The following is a 20082-nucleotide window of genomic DNA, read 5'->3' as shown; positions in this document are numbered from 1 at the left end:
TAAAGCTTGCTTCATCCAGTTGTGAAACTATAACTTTTATTACTGACTTTGAAGCAAGCTTCAGGCCTAGGATTACATGCTGATGACTGCATGCCAGCTCCAGGGCTGGATAATTTGATCACGGCTGATTAAAGCTCCCTCTGTAACCAGTATAAAATAATAACGTAAGGTTGTTAGAATCGGGTCTGATGTAGTCACACTTAACTTAGCACATATCTATCCTTCCCAGGAAGGAGGCCAAAGTTCTACAGCACCAGCCGGTCCCATGTGGATGGTTGCAGGAACCCTTCCCTGGGAAGACTCTGCTTCTAGGGCGCCAGTGATGAGAACTGCAATAGACGGGGCCCCTCCTCCAGTTCTCCTTGCACTGTGTATGCGCCCTAGCTCCTGCCGAGGCTGGGAGCGTGTGGGCAGAGCCACGGGCAGCCAACCGGAAGGTGCAGTTAGCTCACCTCTCCACCAGCAGTGGCCAGGGCTCACGTGGGGTGTGCCGGCATTCCCACGGATCTCGGGTGAACCATGGCTGCGTGCTTACAGACGGTGCTGCCTAACAGATCGCTGGGGCAGCATTACCGCTTTGCGACAAGCCGTCTGTAAAGCTGAAGAATTCACATTTTCTAGCCAGGGAGAAATTTATTTTTATTTTTGAATGCTAGGGATTGAACCCAAGGACTAATTTTCCTATCGTTTTTATTGAACTTAATAGAACTTCCTTCTAGCAGACATTTTTCGTTGATCAAGTGCTTGTTGCGCAAGACTGATGCCCCAAGTTTGATCCTCTGTATCCCCAGGGGAGGAAAGTTGGTCCTTTGAGACCAACTTGTGGAGTTGGTCCTTTCCAACTGACCTTCATTCACATGTGTGCTACGGCATGTCTCTCTCTCACACACACCATAATCTCACTGCAGTAATCTATCAGACACGGGCTTAGGCTTTGACTGCTGCTTCATAAAATAGCTTATATGCACTCGGTTCCTAGACTAAAGCCTCATTGCTTTTTTTTTCCCTTTTTCGTATTTCATCTTTTCTTATTATAACTTTAAATATTTTTAGACTTTGTATATGAATGTTTTCCTACATTGTATATGTGCACCATGTGTGTGCCTGTTGTCCAAGAAGGACAGAAGACAGAGTTACAGATGGTTATAAGCCATCATGTGGGTGTTGGGAATTGAACCCAAGTCCTTTTAAGAATAAGAAGTGGGGAGCTGGAGAGATGGCTCAGCGGTTAAGAGCACTGGCTGCTCTTCCAGAGGACCCGGGTTTATTTCCAGCACCCACACGGCAGCTCACAACCATGTGTAACACCAGTTCCAGGAGATCCGACACCCTCACATAGACATGCATGCAGGCAGAACACCAATTACATGAAATAAAAGTATTTAAAAAAGAATAAGAAGTGCTCTTAACCACAGAGCCATCTCTCTAGTCCAACTTTTATTTTTATTTTTATGTTTTTGTTTTGTTTGTTTTTTTTTTTTTTTTTTTGAGACAGGGTTTCTCTGTGTAGCACTGGCTGTCCTGGAACTTACTTTGAAAACCAGGCTCTGCTTCCTGAGTGCTGGGATTAAAGTCATGTGCCAGGGCTGGAGAGATGGCTCAGAGTTTAAGAGCACTGACTGTTCTTCCAAAGATCCTGAGTTCAATTCCCAGCAACCACATGGTGGCTCACAACCATCTATAATGGAATCTGGTGCCCTCTTGTGGCATGTAGGCATACATGCAGACACACTGTATGAATAATAAATAAATCTTAAAAAAAAAAAAAAAAGAAGAGCATTGTCTGTTCTTCCAAAGGTCCTGAGTTGAATTCCTAGTAACCACATGGTGGTTCATAACCATCTATAATGTGAACTGATTCCCTCTTCTGGCAGATGTGAATGCAGATAGAACACTCATATATATAAAATAAATAAATCTTCCTTAAAAAAAAAAAAAACTAGTCACGTACCACTGTGCCTGGCACGTTTATTATTTTGAACCTAGCAGTTACCATCCTTCAGAAGCCGGAATGATGACAAAGTACCCCGGATCGCCTGTATGTTATATAATATAAAGATGTGTTCAGTAGACAGTAAGTGCTACTAGTCAACTTCTAACTGGTTATTGAGGAAAATGGTCACTCAACTGAGAATTATCAGCTAATACACAAATTAACCAACATTTGGACCACTGAGATGGCTCAGCAGAAAACAGCTTCTGCTACCAAGCCTGGTGACTGAGTTCAATCCCTGGGATCCACGAGGCAGAAGAGGAAAATTAACTCCCTCAAACTGTTCTTGTCCCCCCACACAAATAAATAAAATGTCGATAAGAAATCAAAGAAGCTAGGTGTGGTGGTGCAGGCTTTTAATCCCAGCACTGGCAGGTCAGAAGCAGGTGGATCTTTGGGTTGGAAGCCAGCCTGGTCTACAGAGCAGGTGCCAGGGCAACACAGAGAAACCCTGCCTCAGAAGAAAAAAATCCTCTGCCTCCCTAGCGCTGGAATCAAAGGCATGCACCACCCCCAACTAACAGAACTGCCTTTTGTTTGGCTAAGGAGAAGTATACCCACCATGCTGATTGACGAGGTACGTGCTGAAGCAGATGACATCGCCCACAAAGGTAAGCTTGGTGTCTGGCTCAATGGCATGTTCTACAGCAACAGGAATATAATCTGCCATGCCAGGATGTCTTTGGTCCCAGAGCCCCACAATTGTCACCCCTTTGTTCACAGCCTGAGCCATATATGTATAGTTTCTGTTTCCTGGTCCAATCAGCAGCAAGTCATCTCTGAAAGCAGACGTGAAAGGCAGAGGTGCTGAAAAGGGCAGCTGAGCATGTAATTCAGTGGTGGGATGTTTAGTCAGCATGTAGAAAGCCTTGGCTGCCAGCAAAGAACAGGAACAGACAGTGTGGAGCTGGGTGTGGTGGCACACTCCTGTTTGCCCAGCATCTATGAGGCTAAGTTCCAAACTAGTCTGGGATATATGATAATTACCAGGCTAGCCAGAGCTACCAGACCCTATCTCAGACAGACAATTTCTGTAGAGAGATACTACCTAGGAAAAGGTTGAGGGAAGAGAAGACCCTACCACAAGTTTGTTTCCAAGTTTTTATTGTCCAGCTGGGCAGTGGTGGCTCACGCCTTTAATCCCAGCACTCAGGGAGGCAGAGGCAGATGGATCTCTGTGAGTTTGAGACCTGGCTGGTCTACAAGTGAGTTGGTTCCAGGACAGCCAGGGATACACAGAAAAACCCTGTCTTGAAACAAACAAACAAACAAAAAATTTTATTGTCTTTTTCTCTGTGTGTGAGGGTATGGACTACCTAAATGCTAGGACTGCAGGCACATCCGACTCTTCCTAATAAAATTTTGTTTGTTTAAAGACAGGGTCTCACTATGTAGCTCCAGCTGTCCTAGAACTTGCTATGCAGATCATGCTGGCTTTGATTCACAGAGACCTGCCTGCCTCTGACTTCTGAATGCTGGGATTAAAGGTTTTCCCCAGTACATCTGTTCACAGTAAGACTTTTTTTTTAAGTTTTATTTATTTATTTTGTATACAATGTTCTGCCTGCATATACACCTGCAACCAGAAGAGGACACCAGATCTCATTATAGATGGTTGTGAGCCACCATATGGTTGCTGGGAATTGAACTCAGGACCTCTGGAAGAGCAGCCAGTGCTCTTAACCCCTGAGCCATTTCTCCAGCCCCACAATAAGACTTTTTTGTCTTGTTTTGAGACAGTTTCATGTAGTATAAGCTAACTCAAACTCCTATGTAGCTGAGGATGTCACTGAATTCCTGATCCTTCTGCCTCCACCTCAACAGAACTGTGCTAGGATTACAAAACTGAGTCACAGCATATGGCTTGAGTAAAGGTATCTATTTTATTTTTAAAGATTTATTTATATATTACATATGAGTGCTCTATCTGCATGTACACATGCTTACCAGAAGGGGGCACCAGATCTTACTGTAGATGGTTGTGAGCCACCATGTGGTTGCTGGGAATTGAACTCAGGACCTCTGGAAGAGCAGCCAGAGCTCTTAAACTCTGAGTCATCTCTCCAGTCCCCTTTATCTTATTTTTAAAGCAAAATAAAATATTTATTAGGAAAAATAAGGAACAATTCCTGAGAGTATATGTGATTCCAAAGAAGGAATGCCCAGTAAAGATTTCTGATATTGCTAGTTAACTCCTTGTGCATATTTTGTAAATTAACACTTGAAGACTCAAAACCTGATGGAAACTTTCTTAATTAAAAGTATTCCTTTGGTTTTCAGACAGGGTATCTCTATAGAGCCCTAAGAAGGTCTTACAGGTCAGGCTGGCCTCAAACTCAGAGATCCAGCGTCTCTGCCACCTGAGTACCGGAATCAAAGACATTAGCCACCATGCCTGCTGGCAATACTCTCTTAAAAAATATTGTTATATGTGTGGGTATAGACACAGGGGCTGGAGAGCACTGGCTCTCCTGGAACTCGAGTTCCATGTGGTTGTGACTTCCCCATGTGGACACTGGGAACTAACCTCAGTTCTCCCCAATGCCATAAGCACTTGGAACTGCTCAGCCATCTGCATAATCCATTTTGGTTTTTTGGAGAGAGTTTCAGTTTGTAGCCCAGGCAGGCCTGGAACTGCCTGGATCTCATGGCAATCCTCCTCCGTCAGCCTTCTGAGTACTGTGATTACAGGCACCAAGTCCAACTGACAATACTCTTTTACTGGTTCTGGCTCCTTCTCTGTGTGTGTGTGTGTGCGGTTGTCGCTGAGAGTCAGACCAAGTGCCTTGGACATATTGGGAATATTCTACCCCTGAGCTATATTTTTAGTCATCCCTCAGCCCCCTGCACTCTAAAACAGGGTCACACTCTGTAGCCCATATCAGCCTGGAATTCATTGCTGTGCATGGAGCTCAGGCTTGCTTTGAGTCTGAGATTTTCTGTTCCTAATTGCACATGTACCACCACATATGGCTCATTATTATCATTTGGAGAAAAGAAATAAAGATCAGATTCCAAGTTCAGAGCGTGAGAGGTTCTGCTGAGAGTGCTGCAGAAGACTGACTTAGCCTGCGAGGGTCCCGTCTCGGTGCTAACACCCCTTTGACCTCCGTACCTGTTCAGTGCCATATAAAGCCGAGTATTGTGGGTGTGGAATTTCTCTCCAATGTTATTATAAAACTCAACAATAAAGGTGAGAGACATGCCCAAAGGAAAGGCTGACAGGGTCCTTCCTTGGGCTGTGTATAGCTTGGGGTAGCTGCTCAGTCGAAGGTATGTCACTGGTGCTACCTGTGGGAGACAGAACCCACGAGTACAGGCAATGCGGCACTGGGAAAAGAGCTGCTATCACACTCTAAGATCTGCAGGCAAGGCCTCAGGCCTCATGGGTGTGTGTGGAGCTCAGAGGACAGCCTGTTGCCCCCTGCCTTCCTGACTTGACCAGGCCTCCTCACTGCTACGTGAGCCAGGCTCCCAGGCCCTGGAGCTTTTGGAGTTTCTCCTGTCTCTCCTTCCCAGTTCTTGTAGGCCCACTGGCACTGCACTTAGCTCTTCTGTGGGTTCTGGGGATCTGAGCTTAGGCTTGTGCCTGTGCTGCTGCCCACTGAGCCATCTCCCCAGCCCCACTACTCCTTGGTAGGGAAGAGCTTTTGCATTGACATGCTCGTAGAAAGGAAATATGACAGCACAGGCCATGGCCACTTCATGAGTCCATCTGGCAGGTGAGGAGAGGTGTGCAGTTAGCCTATTCTCTGCAGAGCGCTTGGGGTCTGTCACCAAGTGACTGACTACCAGGACACTGTAGATTTCCCCATGGTATGAAGGCTACACTGCAGTAAGAGAAATACAATCTGATCCCAGCTTGTCCCTTCACAGCTTTGTGTAGTTCTGGGTCTCAGCCTCCTTCTCAGTTATATGCAGCCCATACAGTTCTTACAGGAGGTAATGCACAATAGCATGTGTGGTATCTGGGCTGAAATACAGTATATACCTAATGCCTAAAGGATTCATGTTAGGTTAACATGCCTCTGAGGTCCTTTCCACATTTGATCTGAGCCAGGAGGCCAACAAGAGTTCTGAGGTCCCTTTTCACCCTAAAATGTTTAATTTTACATCAAAGTCAGACATTTATTGACTTTTGAGGTACAGTCTCACTCTGTAGCCCATGCTGGCTTTGAACTTGTAGCAATCCTGTGCCTCAGCTTTCTGAGTGCCAGGATTAAAGTCACACACCACCAGACCCAGCCTCCACACCAGATGCTGACAGAAGCACGTCTCTACTCTGCTCTCAACCATCTCGCAAAGCTGCTGGGCCGATGGTTACACTGACACGGGGCTGATCCCTTTCATCAAGGGCACTACTGTCTGTTTTATCATGCTGCTTTGAGGCCACATCAGGATCTGCTCTGACAGGTTCATTTGTCTTGCAGAAAAGCTCCTAATTCTCAGGAGAGGACACACCTTCCAGGCCATGGCATTCCATCTGATTAAGTGTGTGAGGTGCTGGGGTCAGACAAGAGTTCCTGCATGCTCAGCAAGCACTCTACTTCTGAGCTAGATCCCGGGCCCCATCATTTACTGACTTAGTCCCTGACTCACCTGGACTCCAGTTACGGTTGTCTGATTGACTCCAAAAGGTTCTATAGAAGTGACTTCCAATACGGCAGTGCCCGCAATGGACCCAGATCTCAGGAGCCCTTCACCATCTTCCTCAATGACGGAGGAGTTAGGGAAACACTTGAGAACACGGGAACTTACAAAAGCTGCGCCTTCTCTAGGAGATAAACAGAGCAAGCAGGCAGTCCTGGGGACTGTCTGGTCAGAGGGAAGCAGGTAAAGGCTGACAAGGCTAAGATGATTTGTCTTACCTGTACTTCAGCATTGACGGCTAGGGAAAAGGATTGCCACGAGTTTGAAGCCAGCCAAGCCAGAGTGAACTCTAGGCTAGCTTGGGAAAACCTGTCTCAGAAGACTAAAAACTTAAGAAACAAACAGTGCACAGAGAATGCATCAGCTCATACAACTAGATACCCAGACATAAAAATATTTATTTTCATTTTATTGCTGTGTTCTTTTTGAGACAGGGTTTCTCTGTGGCCTTGGCTGCCCTGGACTCACAAGACTGGCCTCAAACTCAGAGATACACCTACCTCTGCCTCCCTGAGTGCCCAGCCATACATAAAAATTAACAAATAAACCAACTAAAAAAATAAAAACCTTGAGCAGGGCATGGTGGCCTTTAATCTCGGCACTCTGGAGGCAGAGGCAAAAGGAGCTCTGTGAATTTGAGGCCATCCTGGTCTACATAGCAAGCTCCAGGATATATAGAGAGACCTTTTAAAAAGAAATTAACCTTCCCCCAAAGTCATAAATTAAAAAAAAAAAAAAAATCACACACCAAAAGTAACCAGACCCAAAGATTATACAAGTGCGTTTTAAGGCAGGGTCTCACGTAGCCCAGGCTGGCTCACTGTGTAGCTGAAGACTGATGTGACACCTCCCAGTGCTGAGACTCAGGTGTGAGCCATTGTGCCTGGCTTTGGCTGTTTCCCCCTGGAGTCTCATGTACTCCAGGCTGACCTTAAACTCACTATGTAGGCAGAGATGACCTTAAATTCCTGATTTTCCTGTCTTATCTTAGTTAGGGTTTCTATTACTGTGATGAAACTCACCAAAAGCAGCTTGTGGAGGAAAAGGTTTGTTTGGCTTACACTTCCAGTAATAGTCCATCACTGAGGGAAATCAAGGCAGGAATTTAAGCGGGCCAGGAACCTAGAGGCAGGAGCTCATGCAGAAGCCATGGAGAGTGCTGCTTACTGGCTTGCTCTTCATGGCTTGTTCAGCTTGCTTTTTTATAGCACCTAGGACCACCAGCCCAGGGATGGCATCATTCCCAATAGGCTGGGCCCTCCCACATCAATCATTAAGTATGAAAACGCCCTACAGGCATGCCTACAGCCTGATTTTTATAGAGGCAATTTTTCAATTGAGGTTCCCCCCTCGAATGTGACTCTAGCTTGTGTCAACTTTATATAAGACTAGCCAGCGTGTGTGTTTACCTCCCGATGTGCTGTGCCTAGAAGCATATACCACTAACCCCAGGCCTATACTTTTCTCTTTAAAAATAAATCCTGTTGCATATTAGAAAGTTATTTGTTGGAATGATGTTTTTGTGCACTGTGTATTCAAATGCTGATTTCTGTTTTGGCAGAGATCTGGTCACAGGCCAGACTTTGGTATTGTCATTATTAAGAAGCATTTGTTTCAATGTGTAAATGTTTTTTTTTTTCTTCATCACCTTCTGATTGGTCAAAAGCTGGGCTGGAGAGTTTAGGCAGGACTTCCAGGCCCAGAGAGAGGGGGTCTCAGGTGGAGATGGGAGAGGGGAATGGGGATAGCCACCGGGACGTGGGTGAAGAAGCAGGTGCCAGGGTGAGACTAGGCTGGCAGGTAATTCCACGTGGCAGAGCGCAGGCCCATCGTTACAACAGCTGAGGTGCGCCCAACTGTAGTGCCTGAAGCTATTGTAAAGAAATATAAGGTCTCTGTGTCATTATTCGGAGCAAGGGCTGGCATAGAAAAACCAATGGTTGGGCTGGAGAGATGGCTCAGCCATTGAAGGCTAGGCTCACAATCCAAAAGGCCTACAGTTACAATTATTTGGACAAGATAACTGAAAACATATTTAAACAAACACTCATACATGAGTGATGTCCACAGCCTCAGGAGTCACAATAGTCCAGGAGAAAAGGTGACACCTGTGATTACAACACTTGGGGAGCTGGGGAGGAGGATTGCGACGTTGAGGTGCTGTCCCAAGCATGCATGGAAATCAAGCCTGGGCGCACACCATGCTCCTAGCACCAAGGAGGCAGCAGCTGGGACAGCAGGGGTCCCTCTGTTCCATAAGGGTTGAGGGACTCTATGGTCTCTGCCTCAGAAAACAAAAAGAAGGGCAGTTTCAGGCTTGTGAAATAGAAAATTGGACAAAAGTATTTGATTCAACAGCCTAGCTTGAGTTTGATCCTACAATCCCACCAGGGAAGGAGAGAATTGATTGCTGAAGGTTAAACTGTCCTCATATGCTCACTGTGGCATGTGCCGGACATACACACATACACATTTATACACTCACACATACACCCACACACTCATTCACAGACACTCTTACACACACATACTCTCACATGCACACATGTGCACTTACACTCATTCACACACACACACACACACATACACATGCATATACAAATCATAACAAGTAAACCTTTCAGTTATTTTTCTGTTGTATAATTATGTCACGTTTGAAAACATATTCACTTTAGAAAAGTCAATCAAGAGTAAATGATAGCTCTTTCCATGTGCAATTAAAAACATTAAAATGTGGGGTTTGTTTGTTTGTTTGTTTGTTTATTATTATTAGTTTTCTGAGACAGGGTTTCTCTGTGTAGCCCTAACTGGCTTGAACTCACTCTGTAGACCAGACTGGCCTTGAACTCACAGAGATCTGCCTGCCTCTGCCTCCCGAGTGCCCTATAAATGTTTTTAAAGTTATTGCTAATATGCGTGTGCAGGTGTGCACATGGCACCCTGCCGAGCTGGGTCCCATCCAAGCCGGATGGCACACCTCTTGCTTTTTCACTTTCCACGCTGACTGTCCCGCCAGGCCTAGCCTTCACTTCTGCGGGAGATGGTGGAGCCAGAGGACAGTTTTGTGGCCTGTGCTCCCGTGGCCTGCGGGCAGTGTTTATGCCTGACGCCTCTCCGGCCCTGGCACATCTTACTCAAGTTTCCTCAGTCTGGCCTGCTTCCCTTCCCTCCTCACACACCTGTTGGAGTGCAGCTTGAGCTGAGAATTCATCGGCATCAGGATCTGTTCAGGCTGGCAGTCTGAGTAGAAGAGCTGCAGTTTTTCAAACACCTACAGGGAGAAAAGAAGCGTTCCCTCCTTTCAGGGGAAGACAGCTTATGATAGTTATTCGGTGTGGGTGGAGCTCAGGACAACCAGCGGGGACTGTGAGTGGAACATGGAGCTACGGTCAACAGTCTGCCTGATTTCAAATTAGTCTAAACATTCCACAGCAGCCCTCCCTTCAACAAGCCGGGTACTTGGTACGTACTTGGTAGTCTACGACACAGAGGCCGTCAGATCCCCGTGAGTTTGAGGCGAGCCTGGTCTACATACAGTTCAGAACAGCCAGGGCTATGCAGAGAGACCTAGCTCCTAAAAGTAATATATTATTAAAACTATACATATATTCATTCAGGGCTTTAACGGCTCTATTCCTGAAGTACTGGCCATGTGGCAAATCCCACTGGCCGCAGCCTCTGTGGTAGACTAAAGCGTGAGAGCCAGTTTTAGTTCCGTTCACTGGACGGAGTGAGATCTGGGAGCAGAGCCTCTGCCGGAAGTCAGCAGAGGCCATCAGCTCTTCTGCTGCCCGCTCTACTGCCGCTTCCTCACTGCTCTACTGAATCAAAGAGTCAAAGGCAAAATAATTGGGGAAAGCTGGGCCTACTCAAATGATTGTCCTTCCTGATTGATTTGAACTTTTTTCCTTTTCCTTTTAGGTTTTTTTGTTTTGTTTTGTTTTGTTTTTCACTTATCTGTTGTGAGTATATGTGTGTGTGTGGCACGGAATGCACACATACACAAGTGCACCATTGTGTTTGTGTGGAGGTCAGAGAACACCTCTTTCTTTCTCTGTCTCTCCCTCTTTTTTCATTTTTCGAGACAGGGTCTCTCTGTGTATCAAAACCTGGCTGTACTGGACTTCACTTTGTAGACCAGGCTGGCCTCAAACTCACAGCGATCAATCTGCCTCTTCCTCTCTGAGTGCTAGGATTACAGGCGTGTGCTACCTCGGCTGGCCAGAGAACAGGTTTTGAGGGTGGGTTGAAGGTTCCCACCCCGCTGAGGTAGGGTTTCTCTTGTTCCACTCTAGGCACTGGCCCAGCTTCCAGACAATTGTGTCTTAATTGAGATGAACTGTCTCATCTCTTTCGGGGTACAAGGATCACAGATACGCACCACCATATCTGCCTTTTTTATGTGGGTTCCGGGAATCAAATGCCGGTTATCAGGCTTTTGCAGCAAGTACTCTCACCTTCTGAGCCTTCTTTCCATCCCCAGTGTGTCTTCAGGAATGCAGTGAATGCGTGTGTGAGAGCTTAGCTCCAGGTGGAGCCCAGAGACATACGCTCCCTGAGCTACAGAACCAGATTTAGGTGGGAGCTTACCAGGATCTGAATCTCATCCGACAGTTCCAGCACATTCCCCTCAAAGTGCCCAAAGGAGCTGTTCGTACTCCGGACTGTGACCTTGATCGTGGTCCTGCCAGCTGCTTTTGTGTGAACAACCATGGCAAAGTTGTGCTCGGCTGGGAGCTGGAGAAACACCTAGACGGTGGAGGGATGGGTTGGAAGCGCATCCCTGGGGACAGGGCTTGCTTCTCACAGGGAGGCCAAGGTTAACCTCCCAAGCAGCACATAAATGGGGAGTGGCTGGCAGATCTGTAGTTTCGGTGCTCAGGGGGCAGAGGTAGAAGGAACAAGAGTTCAAGGTAGCCAGTTGTGGGGGTACAGGCCTTTAATCCTATCACTTGGAGGCAGACACAAGTGGATCTCTGTGGGTTCCAGGTCAACCTGGTCTGTGCAGGGGTTTCCAGGACAGCCAGAGCTACATAAGAAAGAGACCTTATCTCAAAAAACAAAACAAACAAACAAACAAACAAACAAAAAGTCCAAGGTCGTTTTCCGTTCAGAGCTACAGCTGTAAGGTGTGGCATGCCTGTTGTTCTAGCACTTGGGAGGCTAAAGCATATGGACCATCACAGGATCCAGGCCAGCCTGGGCTACGTAAGTACAGACCAGCTTGTTCCTCTCCTCCCTGCCTTTCTGCTTTCCTCTTTCTCTCTTTTTTCCTCCTCCTTTCTTCCCATCCCTTCTCCCCCCTTTTCCCTTTCTCCTTCTTTTCTTCTCCTTTACTCTTATTTTTGAAACAGAATCTCTTTCTCTCTTTCTTAGTTATTTTCACTTTTATTTTATGAGTATGGGTGTTCTGCCTGCACACATGTCTGTGCTGTGTGTGGGCACTCCCTGTGCAGACCAGAAAAGGGCATCACATTTCCCGGACCTCCAGTTAGATGATTGTGGGCTGATACATGGGTGCTGGGCATCAAACCTGGCTCCTCTGGAACAGCAAGCAGTGCTCTGAACCACGGGGCCATCTCTCTACCCCCTCTAAACAAGCTCCCACATACCCCAGGTCAGTCTTGATTTTGCTATGAATTTCATGATGACCCTGAACTCTTGATTCTCTTGTCTCTTTTTGTTTTTGCTCATTTGTTCTTTCGTTCCTTTTTTTTTTTTTTTTAGAAACAGTCTCACTATGTTGTTCAAGTTAGCCTCATTCTCAATCGTCTTGCTTCAGACTCTTAAATTCTAGGATTACAAGTATGTTCTATGAAGGTTAGAGAGCTAACTTAGCAGTTAAGAGCACTGGCCGCTTTTCCAGAAGACCTGGGTTCATGGCAGCTCATACCTGTCTGTAACTCCAGTTCCAGAACTTCTGACACCCTCACACAGACATATATGAAGGCAGAACACCAATGTACAAAATTAATTTAATAATTATAATTTAATAACAATGCATACATTTTTAAAAATGTATATTAAACAACAGCAAAAACCCCAAGTATATTCTCTCACCCCTCATTTAAGAACTTGTTTTCTTCCTTCATCTCTCTCTTCCTATTCCCAGCAGCATAACCAGTCCTAGGGCAAGCCTGTGTGCTGGTCAGCCAGGGCTTCTAAGACTCCGGGTTTCCTTCTGTGTTAGCTCCAAGTCAGTTCAATCACCGGGAAAAATGGAAATGGCACAAGCAGCCTCTAAGATGAGTGCACACAGCACAGGATGAAACGGGCGAGAAGAAAGGCACCTTTCTGAAGGGCAGTGTTGGACTTCTTTGCCTTTTTCAGGCTTCAGTGTGAGGTGTGGGATGGGCATGAAAACCATTTTCAAAAATTTAAGTCTTTGTCTTTTTTTTTTAAGATTTTTAAAAATTTTGATGTATATGAATGCACTATTTATATGTACACCTGCAGGCCAGAAGAGGGCAATGGATCTCATTATAGATGGTTGTGAGCCACCATGTGGTTGCTGGGAGTTGAACTCAGGACCTCTGGAGGAGCAGCCAGTGCTCTTAACCTCTGAGCCGTCTTTCCAGCTCAGACCTTCTTTTTTATATTACTGAATTTTGAGAAAGGTATCTGTGTATAGCTCTGGCTGGCCTGAGATTTGCTGTGTAGCCCAGGCTAGACGAGAGCTCAGAATGCTGGAAATAAAGGCATGATGTACCACCAAGCCCAGTGCAGAGGGCCTCATGTTCTTCATGTGTGTTACCAAAGTGCTGTGGTTCTCGAGACACTAAAGTGAAGAAACCAGGCCAAGAAACGTCATCAGCAAACAAAACAGACTCTGGAAATTCTGATTCTCAGGTCTACAACAGAAAAGCTGATATTTACCGTCATTCCAGGTTGGATTTTAAGTCCTTGTGCAAAAATAAATTCAGGAAACAGAACACTTGTGTTACTGTTTTTGGTCTTTCACTTGAAGTACAAACAAACTCCATTTTTCCTGCTTCTGTTATAATTATTTTTAAATGATAAACTTTTACATTAATAAAATTATGTCAACTTTGGCCTAAGTAAGGAAAGAATAAGCAATTCATGAAAATCTTAGACAACGAAAAGATTCTGAAGGCAGGCCAGATATGATATTGTACCTGTAATCTCAGCACTCAGAAAGCAGAAGCAGGAGGACCACTGCAAGTCCAAGGCCAACCTGGTCCACATAGTGGGTTCCAGGACAGCCAGTACTAGACAGTAACACGCTGTCAAAAACAACGTGGCGGTGAAGGGCCAGAGAGAAGCAGCGAGGAACACTGGCTCTTGCAGAGAGCCTCAGCACACAGCTGCCAGAGGGGCCAGCTCCAGCGCCCTGAGGCTTCTTGCCTCCAAGGACACCTGCCTCATGCATCTCCCTCCCCCCGTAGTTAAAAAGTAAATCTTAGCACTCCCACGGCAATAGAATGAAAGATAGATTCGTACCTCTGAATGCCTGGGAACCAGGTCCAGCACGTCCCTTTTGCTCATGGACCAGTGGAAGGTGAGCATGGGCTTGGCATTGCTGAAGGAGAAAGGAGTCTGGGTGCTGGTCACCCCCATGACATAGACTGGCATCTGAAAAGAAAGTGTTGTGTTGTGCTGTGTGCCTTGCCTATCTAGCATTATCAGAACAGTGAGCCCACAACATGGCTCTCACACCAGCCTCAGAGTTGAGCATGATGGCACACACCTCTGAAGGATTATCTTGAGTTTTAGGCTAACTAGGTCTACATAAGACCGTGTATCAAGAAAACCACACCCGGGGCCGGAGAGATGGCTCAGAGGTTAAGAGCACTGTCTGCTCTTCCAGACGTCCTGAGTTCAACCCCAGCACCCACATGGGGGCTCACAACTGTAATAGGATCTGGTGCCTTCTTTTAGCCTCCAGGTACACATAGAGACTAATCATTGCATACATAATAAATAAATAAATCTAAAAGAAAGAAAGAAAACCACACACAAAAGGGCTAAAGAGACGGCTCAGACATAAGAACCCCTGGTGCTCTTCCAAAGGACCCCAGGTTCCATTCCCAGCACCCACACAGTGGCTCACAGCTGTCTGTAATTCCAGTTCCAGGGGATCCAATGCCCTCTTCTGGCCTCCACAGGCATTACGCATGCATGTGGAACACAGACATACATGTAGGAAAACACTGATACACATAAAATTAAAATAAATAAGTCTTTTTTTAAAAAGCATATTGGGGAGGAGGAGAGAGAAATGAAGAAGAACCCACGTGCACACTTGCTTTGTGTAACTGACCTCGGTGGCTGTGATGAGGCGAGTTGCAGCCGCGAGGATCCTAACAGCCCGGAGCTGGACAACTTCAACTTGGACTTCATCCTGCTCAGCAGGTGGAGAGCAAGCTTAGGTCGGGCAGTTTCTGTGGGCTGAAGAGAGGCTTACAAGAGCTCGTTACGTGGTTTCTCATGTTCAACAACAACAACAAAGCCTTAGGGTGTACGCTTGATCTTGTTCTTGTTTGTTTGGTGGTTTCTCTGTGTAGCTTGGCTGTCCTGGACTTGCTTTGTAGACCAGGCTGGCCTCGAATTCACAGAGCTCTGCCTGCTTCTGCCTAAAAAGGGCTGGGATTACAGGCGCGCGCCACACCACACCCAGCTTTGATTTTGTTCTTTAAAAATGTTTGAGAACAGGAACCACATCTCACAACAATACCAAGGGCTCCCTGGGTTCTCCACCAACGCCCGCCCACGCGATCTCTATACCAGATGAGGGGCATTAGAAGAACACTACTGGTCTGCTGGCACACTCATCGCCACCCCAGCGCAAGGGTGAGGCGGAGCACGGCGGGAGTACCTGGGAAAACACAATGACTTTGCCAGTGTCTTCGTTCACTGTCTGGATGGTGCCGTGGACCACAGCGGTGCCAACCACCTTCCCTGTGACTTGTCCCCTCCTGTTAACAGCAGCCACCGTCTGGTTGCTGACGGAGAAGTGAATGATGGACTGGGGCTGAGGGCCTCCTTCAGACATTATCTGGAATTTAAACACACAGTGAGTGCCTCGAACATAGCTAAGGAATCACATATCTTTTCTCGACATTTTTTCTTCAAGCAAGCTTGACACCCTCCGTTTCTTGGACAGCACACACCGCATCAACACAGTGTGTGTGTGGAAGAGATGTGTGCTGCAGATGAACTGCAGGACTCCCAAGGGTGTTTATGTCACATGCACTATGTGTCAGGGAATTTACTTTCTTTTCTATTAGACCCAGCTGTGCTGGGTGTACCGGAGAGACAGAGGCAAACCACGTTTTCTGCTTTAAAAGCACCTATATTATACTGGAGAGATGGCTAAGTGGTCACAAGTGCTAGTGGTGGCGCACACCTTTAATCCCAGTGCTCGGGAAGCAGAGGCAGGAGGGTCTCTGTGGCCAGCCTGGTGAGTTCCAAGACAGCCAGAGCTACACACAGAGAAACCCTGTCTCAAAAAACAAAAACAACAAAACAAAACAAAACAAAAAAAGGGCACTAGCTGCCCTTCTAGAGGACCAGGTTTGATTCCCAGAACCCACATAGCAGGAAGCTCACAATCCTCTGTAACTCCAGTTCCAGAGACGTGACGCCCTCTTCTGGCATCCCTGGGTATTTCACGTGGCGCACACACACACACACACACACACACACACACACACACACACACACACGGCAAAACACCCAGACACATAAAATACAATAAATCTCAAAACTGAAGAATCAGCTATATGCCGGGTAGTAGCGGTGAAGCACACCTTTAATCCCAGCACTCAGGGAGGCAGAGGCAGGTAGATCACGGGGAGTTTGAGGACAGCCTGGTCTACAAAACAAGTCCAGGACAAGCCAAGGCTGCACAGAGAAACCCTGTCTTGAAAAACAAAAAATAAAAACAAAAACAGAAATAAATCATCTATATCACTGATATAGATTGACACAGATCACAGCCATACATTTGCAAAGCCTGAGTTTTTAAGGTTTTGAGTTTGAGGTTAGCCTGGGCACTGTCGCAAAACCGAAACTAAGTGGTTGGAGTGATGGCTCAGCGGTTAGAGCACTTACTGCTTTTTCAGAGGACCTGTTTTCAATTCCCAGCACCCACAGGGCCACTCACAACTGTCTATAACTCCAGTTCCAGGGAATCAACACCCTCACACGTACATGTAGGCAAAGCACATAAAAGTAGCAAATAACTTGTTTTAAAAAACACAATTAAAAACCACAAGCCAGCCATAAGAAAGATCACCTGCATCATGTTGGTGGTAATCAGTGTCATTTTCTCAGGAACAAGTCTGAAGGGAGGAAACACCTGGAGGGAGACAAAGGGGAGCAGCAGTCAGTGTCAGCTCCGCTGCTCACAGCCTTATCCCCAGGAAAACTGCTCAGGGTGCACAGACAAGCAACACGGACATACACCTTTTGGTTTTATTTAGATCAGCAAAGCCATTCAGTCATGTTTAAGCAGCTCACTCTGCCTGCTCATTAAGATTGTATTTACAGGGCAAAAGGACGCGCCACCAAGACTGACAACCCAGGATTGATCACTCTTACCTCCACACACTGTCTGTGGCGTAAGTCCTCTCCCCCACACAAAATAAACAAAGTAAATGTAAAATAATTATTCTTGTAACTTCTTTGTTTTTTTAGCATAGAAAAAACAATGTATCTCATTCTCAGATGTGTATCACCCAGCTTTAAAAATGTAAACCTATGGGTCTGGAGACATGGCTCAGAAGTTAAGAGCATTGGCTGTTCTTCTGAAGGACCCACATGGTGGCTCACAACTGTCTGCAATTCCAGTTCCAGGGGATCCAACAGGCATGCAGAATACCAATCAATGCTTATGAAATAAAAATAAATAAATTATTAAAAAGGTAAAGGTGGCTAGGCGATAGTGGTGCATGCCTTAATCCCAGCACTCAGGGAGGCAGAGGCAGGTGGATCTCTGAGTTAGAGGCCAGCCTGGTCTACAAAATGGGTCCAGGACCGCCAAGGGTACACTGAGAAACCCTGTATCGGAAAACAAAACATAACAACACAACACAACAACAATAACAAAAAAGATGAAGATATGGCTGACAACCATCTTACTTTAGTTTTGGTCTTGTTTCATTTTTTGTTTTTTGTTTTTGTTTTTTCATGTTGGAGATAGAACCTAGGGTCTTATGAATGCTAGGCAAGCACTCTACCGCTGAACTAAACCTATTTCAGAGGCCAGAAGAGGCTGTCAGATCCCCTGAGATGGGAGTTATAGATGGTTATGAGTTCTGCTGTGGATGCTGGGACCTGTACCCAGGTCCTCTTGCAAGATCAACAAGTGCTCTTAATCACAGTGCCATTCTCTCCAGTCCTATAATAATCTTTTAATGGAATAAGAAATTACTTTGTACAAACATCACTGGATTGTTTAATTTACACGTCTTCATACTCACACATGTGTGCATACGTGCATGTTTGTGGAGGTCAGAGGTTAACTTTGGGTATCTTCTTGGCTCGTTCGTCACCTTATTTTTTTGAGGAAGAGTCTCTCATTGAGCTAGAGGAGCTAGCCAGCAAGTTCCAAGGACCGGCCTGTCTCTGACTCCCCAGCACTGCATGGCATGCCTGGCTTTTTATGTGCACACAGGGCATTAACCTCAGGTCCCCATGCCTGTGCTGCCATTTCCTCAGCCCGAAGAAGTTTCTCTCCTCTTGCCTAGCATGCATGAAGCCCTAGGGTTCAGTTCCTAGCACCATATACAACAGGATGTGGTAGTAGATGCCTGCACTCCCAGCACTCGGGATAATGAGTTCTAAGCCAGCTGGAGTACATGAGTACTACCTCAAAACAAACAAACAAGAAGCAAAAGAGAAAAGGCCAGTTGGGGGTGGTGAACTCCTTTAATTCCAGTAGAGGCTAAGGCAGAAGCAGGGGGATCTCTGTGAGTTTGAGGCTAGCCTGGTCTACAAAGCAAGTCCAGGACAGCCAAGGCTACACAGAGGAATCCTGTCTCAAAAAGACAAAAAAAAAAAAAAAAAAAAAAAAAAAAAAAAAACCAGAAGCAAAAATGTAGTATTATTTATTCATGTCAAAATATTAAAAGAAGACAGGCATGATGATGCATTTCTTTTTTTAAAAATGTATTTATTTATTATGTATGCAGTGTTCTGCCTGCATGTAGGCCTGCAGGCCAGATCTCATTATAGATGGTTAGGGGCCACCATGTGGTTACTGGGAGTTGAAGGACCTTTGGGAGAGCAGCTAGTGCTCTTATCCTCTGAGCCATCTCTGCAGCCCCCAATGATGCATTTCTTTAATCCAGGACTTGGAAGGCAGAAATAGGCAGATCTTTCTGAGTTCAAGGCCAGCCTAGTCTACACAGCGAGTTCCACGCCAGCCTGGGCTACAGAGTGAAACCCTGTCATAACTAACAAACATGGGAAGCCCTGGGAGCATTACTACGCACCTGTGGTTGTGTGCTCAGAGGGTTGAGGCAGGAGAATCACTGAAGTTAGAGACTCGAGGCCAAGACAGAGGGAGAGGGAGAGAAACTGGAGAGATGGCTCAGTGGTTAAGAGCACTGGCTGCTCTTAACCTGGGTTTGATTCCCAGCACACACGGCGGCTCCCACCTGTGTGTAACTCTAGCGTTTGACACTCTCTCCTGGCCTGTCTTTTGTAGCTTCTATGTGGTACACAGACGTACACACAGGCAAAACACTTACACACAGAGAAGTAAAAAGGCTGAGAGAAAGTGAATGTAAGAAAAAGGGAAGAGAATGTACTTTGTTTGCTTTTTGAAGCCAGGTCTCATGGTGAAGCTCTGGACTAGGCTGATCTCAAACTTGCAGGCTAATTTCAAACTTGATGCAATCCTCCTGCCTCTGCCTACTGAGTTCTGAGTTCACAGGCATATATGGCCACAAATGAAAATTTGATAATAGTAGAGTCACAGATTTTTCTATTCTGTTAATCAATTAATTAATTAATTTTAGTGAGTTTTGAGACAGCTCTGGCTGTCCTGGAACTTGCTATGTAGTCCAGGCTGGCTTCAAACTATGGAGATCTACCTGCCCCTGCTTCCTCAGTGCTAGGACTAAAGGTGTGTGCTACCATGTCTGGCTTATTAATTTGTTATTATTACTGTGTATGTGTATACACGTCCTATGTGTGGAGGTAATGAAGCTTTCATATCAAACACTCTACCAGCTTAGCCATCTCAGCAGCCCGTATGTATGTATGTTTATACGTGTCTGTGTGTTTATATGTATGTATATGTGTATAGATGATAGACAGTGTGTGTATGTGCCCACCTTGTACTGACATTTCTAAATCTTTAACTTTGTGCTTTCTAAATTTTCTGTAAGAACTGTATTCCATGTATTTATTTACTCTTAGGGGAAAGAAAACAGTTAACTTTAAATAGAAAAATCCCAAACAGGGCTTGA

General features: G+C 45.8%; 1 protein-coding gene across 1 annotated transcript in view; it reads right to left on the bottom strand.

Moving 5' to 3' along the window:
• The window catches only part of Nup210l (nucleoporin 210 like), a 94840-nt gene that overhangs the window by 16842 nt on the left and 57916 nt on the right, over positions 1 to 20082 (bottom strand). The window contains exons 24-32 of the mRNA XM_021646719.2: positions 16902 to 16964; positions 15480 to 15659; positions 14925 to 15005; positions 14105 to 14236; positions 11234 to 11392; positions 9823 to 9914; positions 6593 to 6767; positions 5109 to 5284; positions 2555 to 2772 (exon numbers count right to left, since the gene is read on the bottom strand). Of these exons, the coding sequence (XP_021502394.1) occupies positions 2555 to 2772; positions 5109 to 5284; positions 6593 to 6767; positions 9823 to 9914; positions 11234 to 11392; positions 14105 to 14236; positions 14925 to 15005; positions 15480 to 15659; positions 16902 to 16964 (1276 nt within the window). The remainder of the gene's footprint in view (positions 1 to 2554; positions 2773 to 5108; positions 5285 to 6592; positions 6768 to 9822; positions 9915 to 11233; positions 11393 to 14104; positions 14237 to 14924; positions 15006 to 15479; positions 15660 to 16901; positions 16965 to 20082) is intronic.

This window comes from Meriones unguiculatus, chromosome 1 (genome assembly GCF_030254825.1).
Source record: "Meriones unguiculatus strain TT.TT164.6M chromosome 1, Bangor_MerUng_6.1, whole genome shotgun sequence".
Taxonomy (NCBI): Eukaryota; Metazoa; Chordata; class Mammalia; order Rodentia; family Muridae; genus Meriones; species Meriones unguiculatus.
Note: the sequence above shows the minus strand (reverse complement) of the source record. Positions and strands in the feature narration are given on the sequence as shown.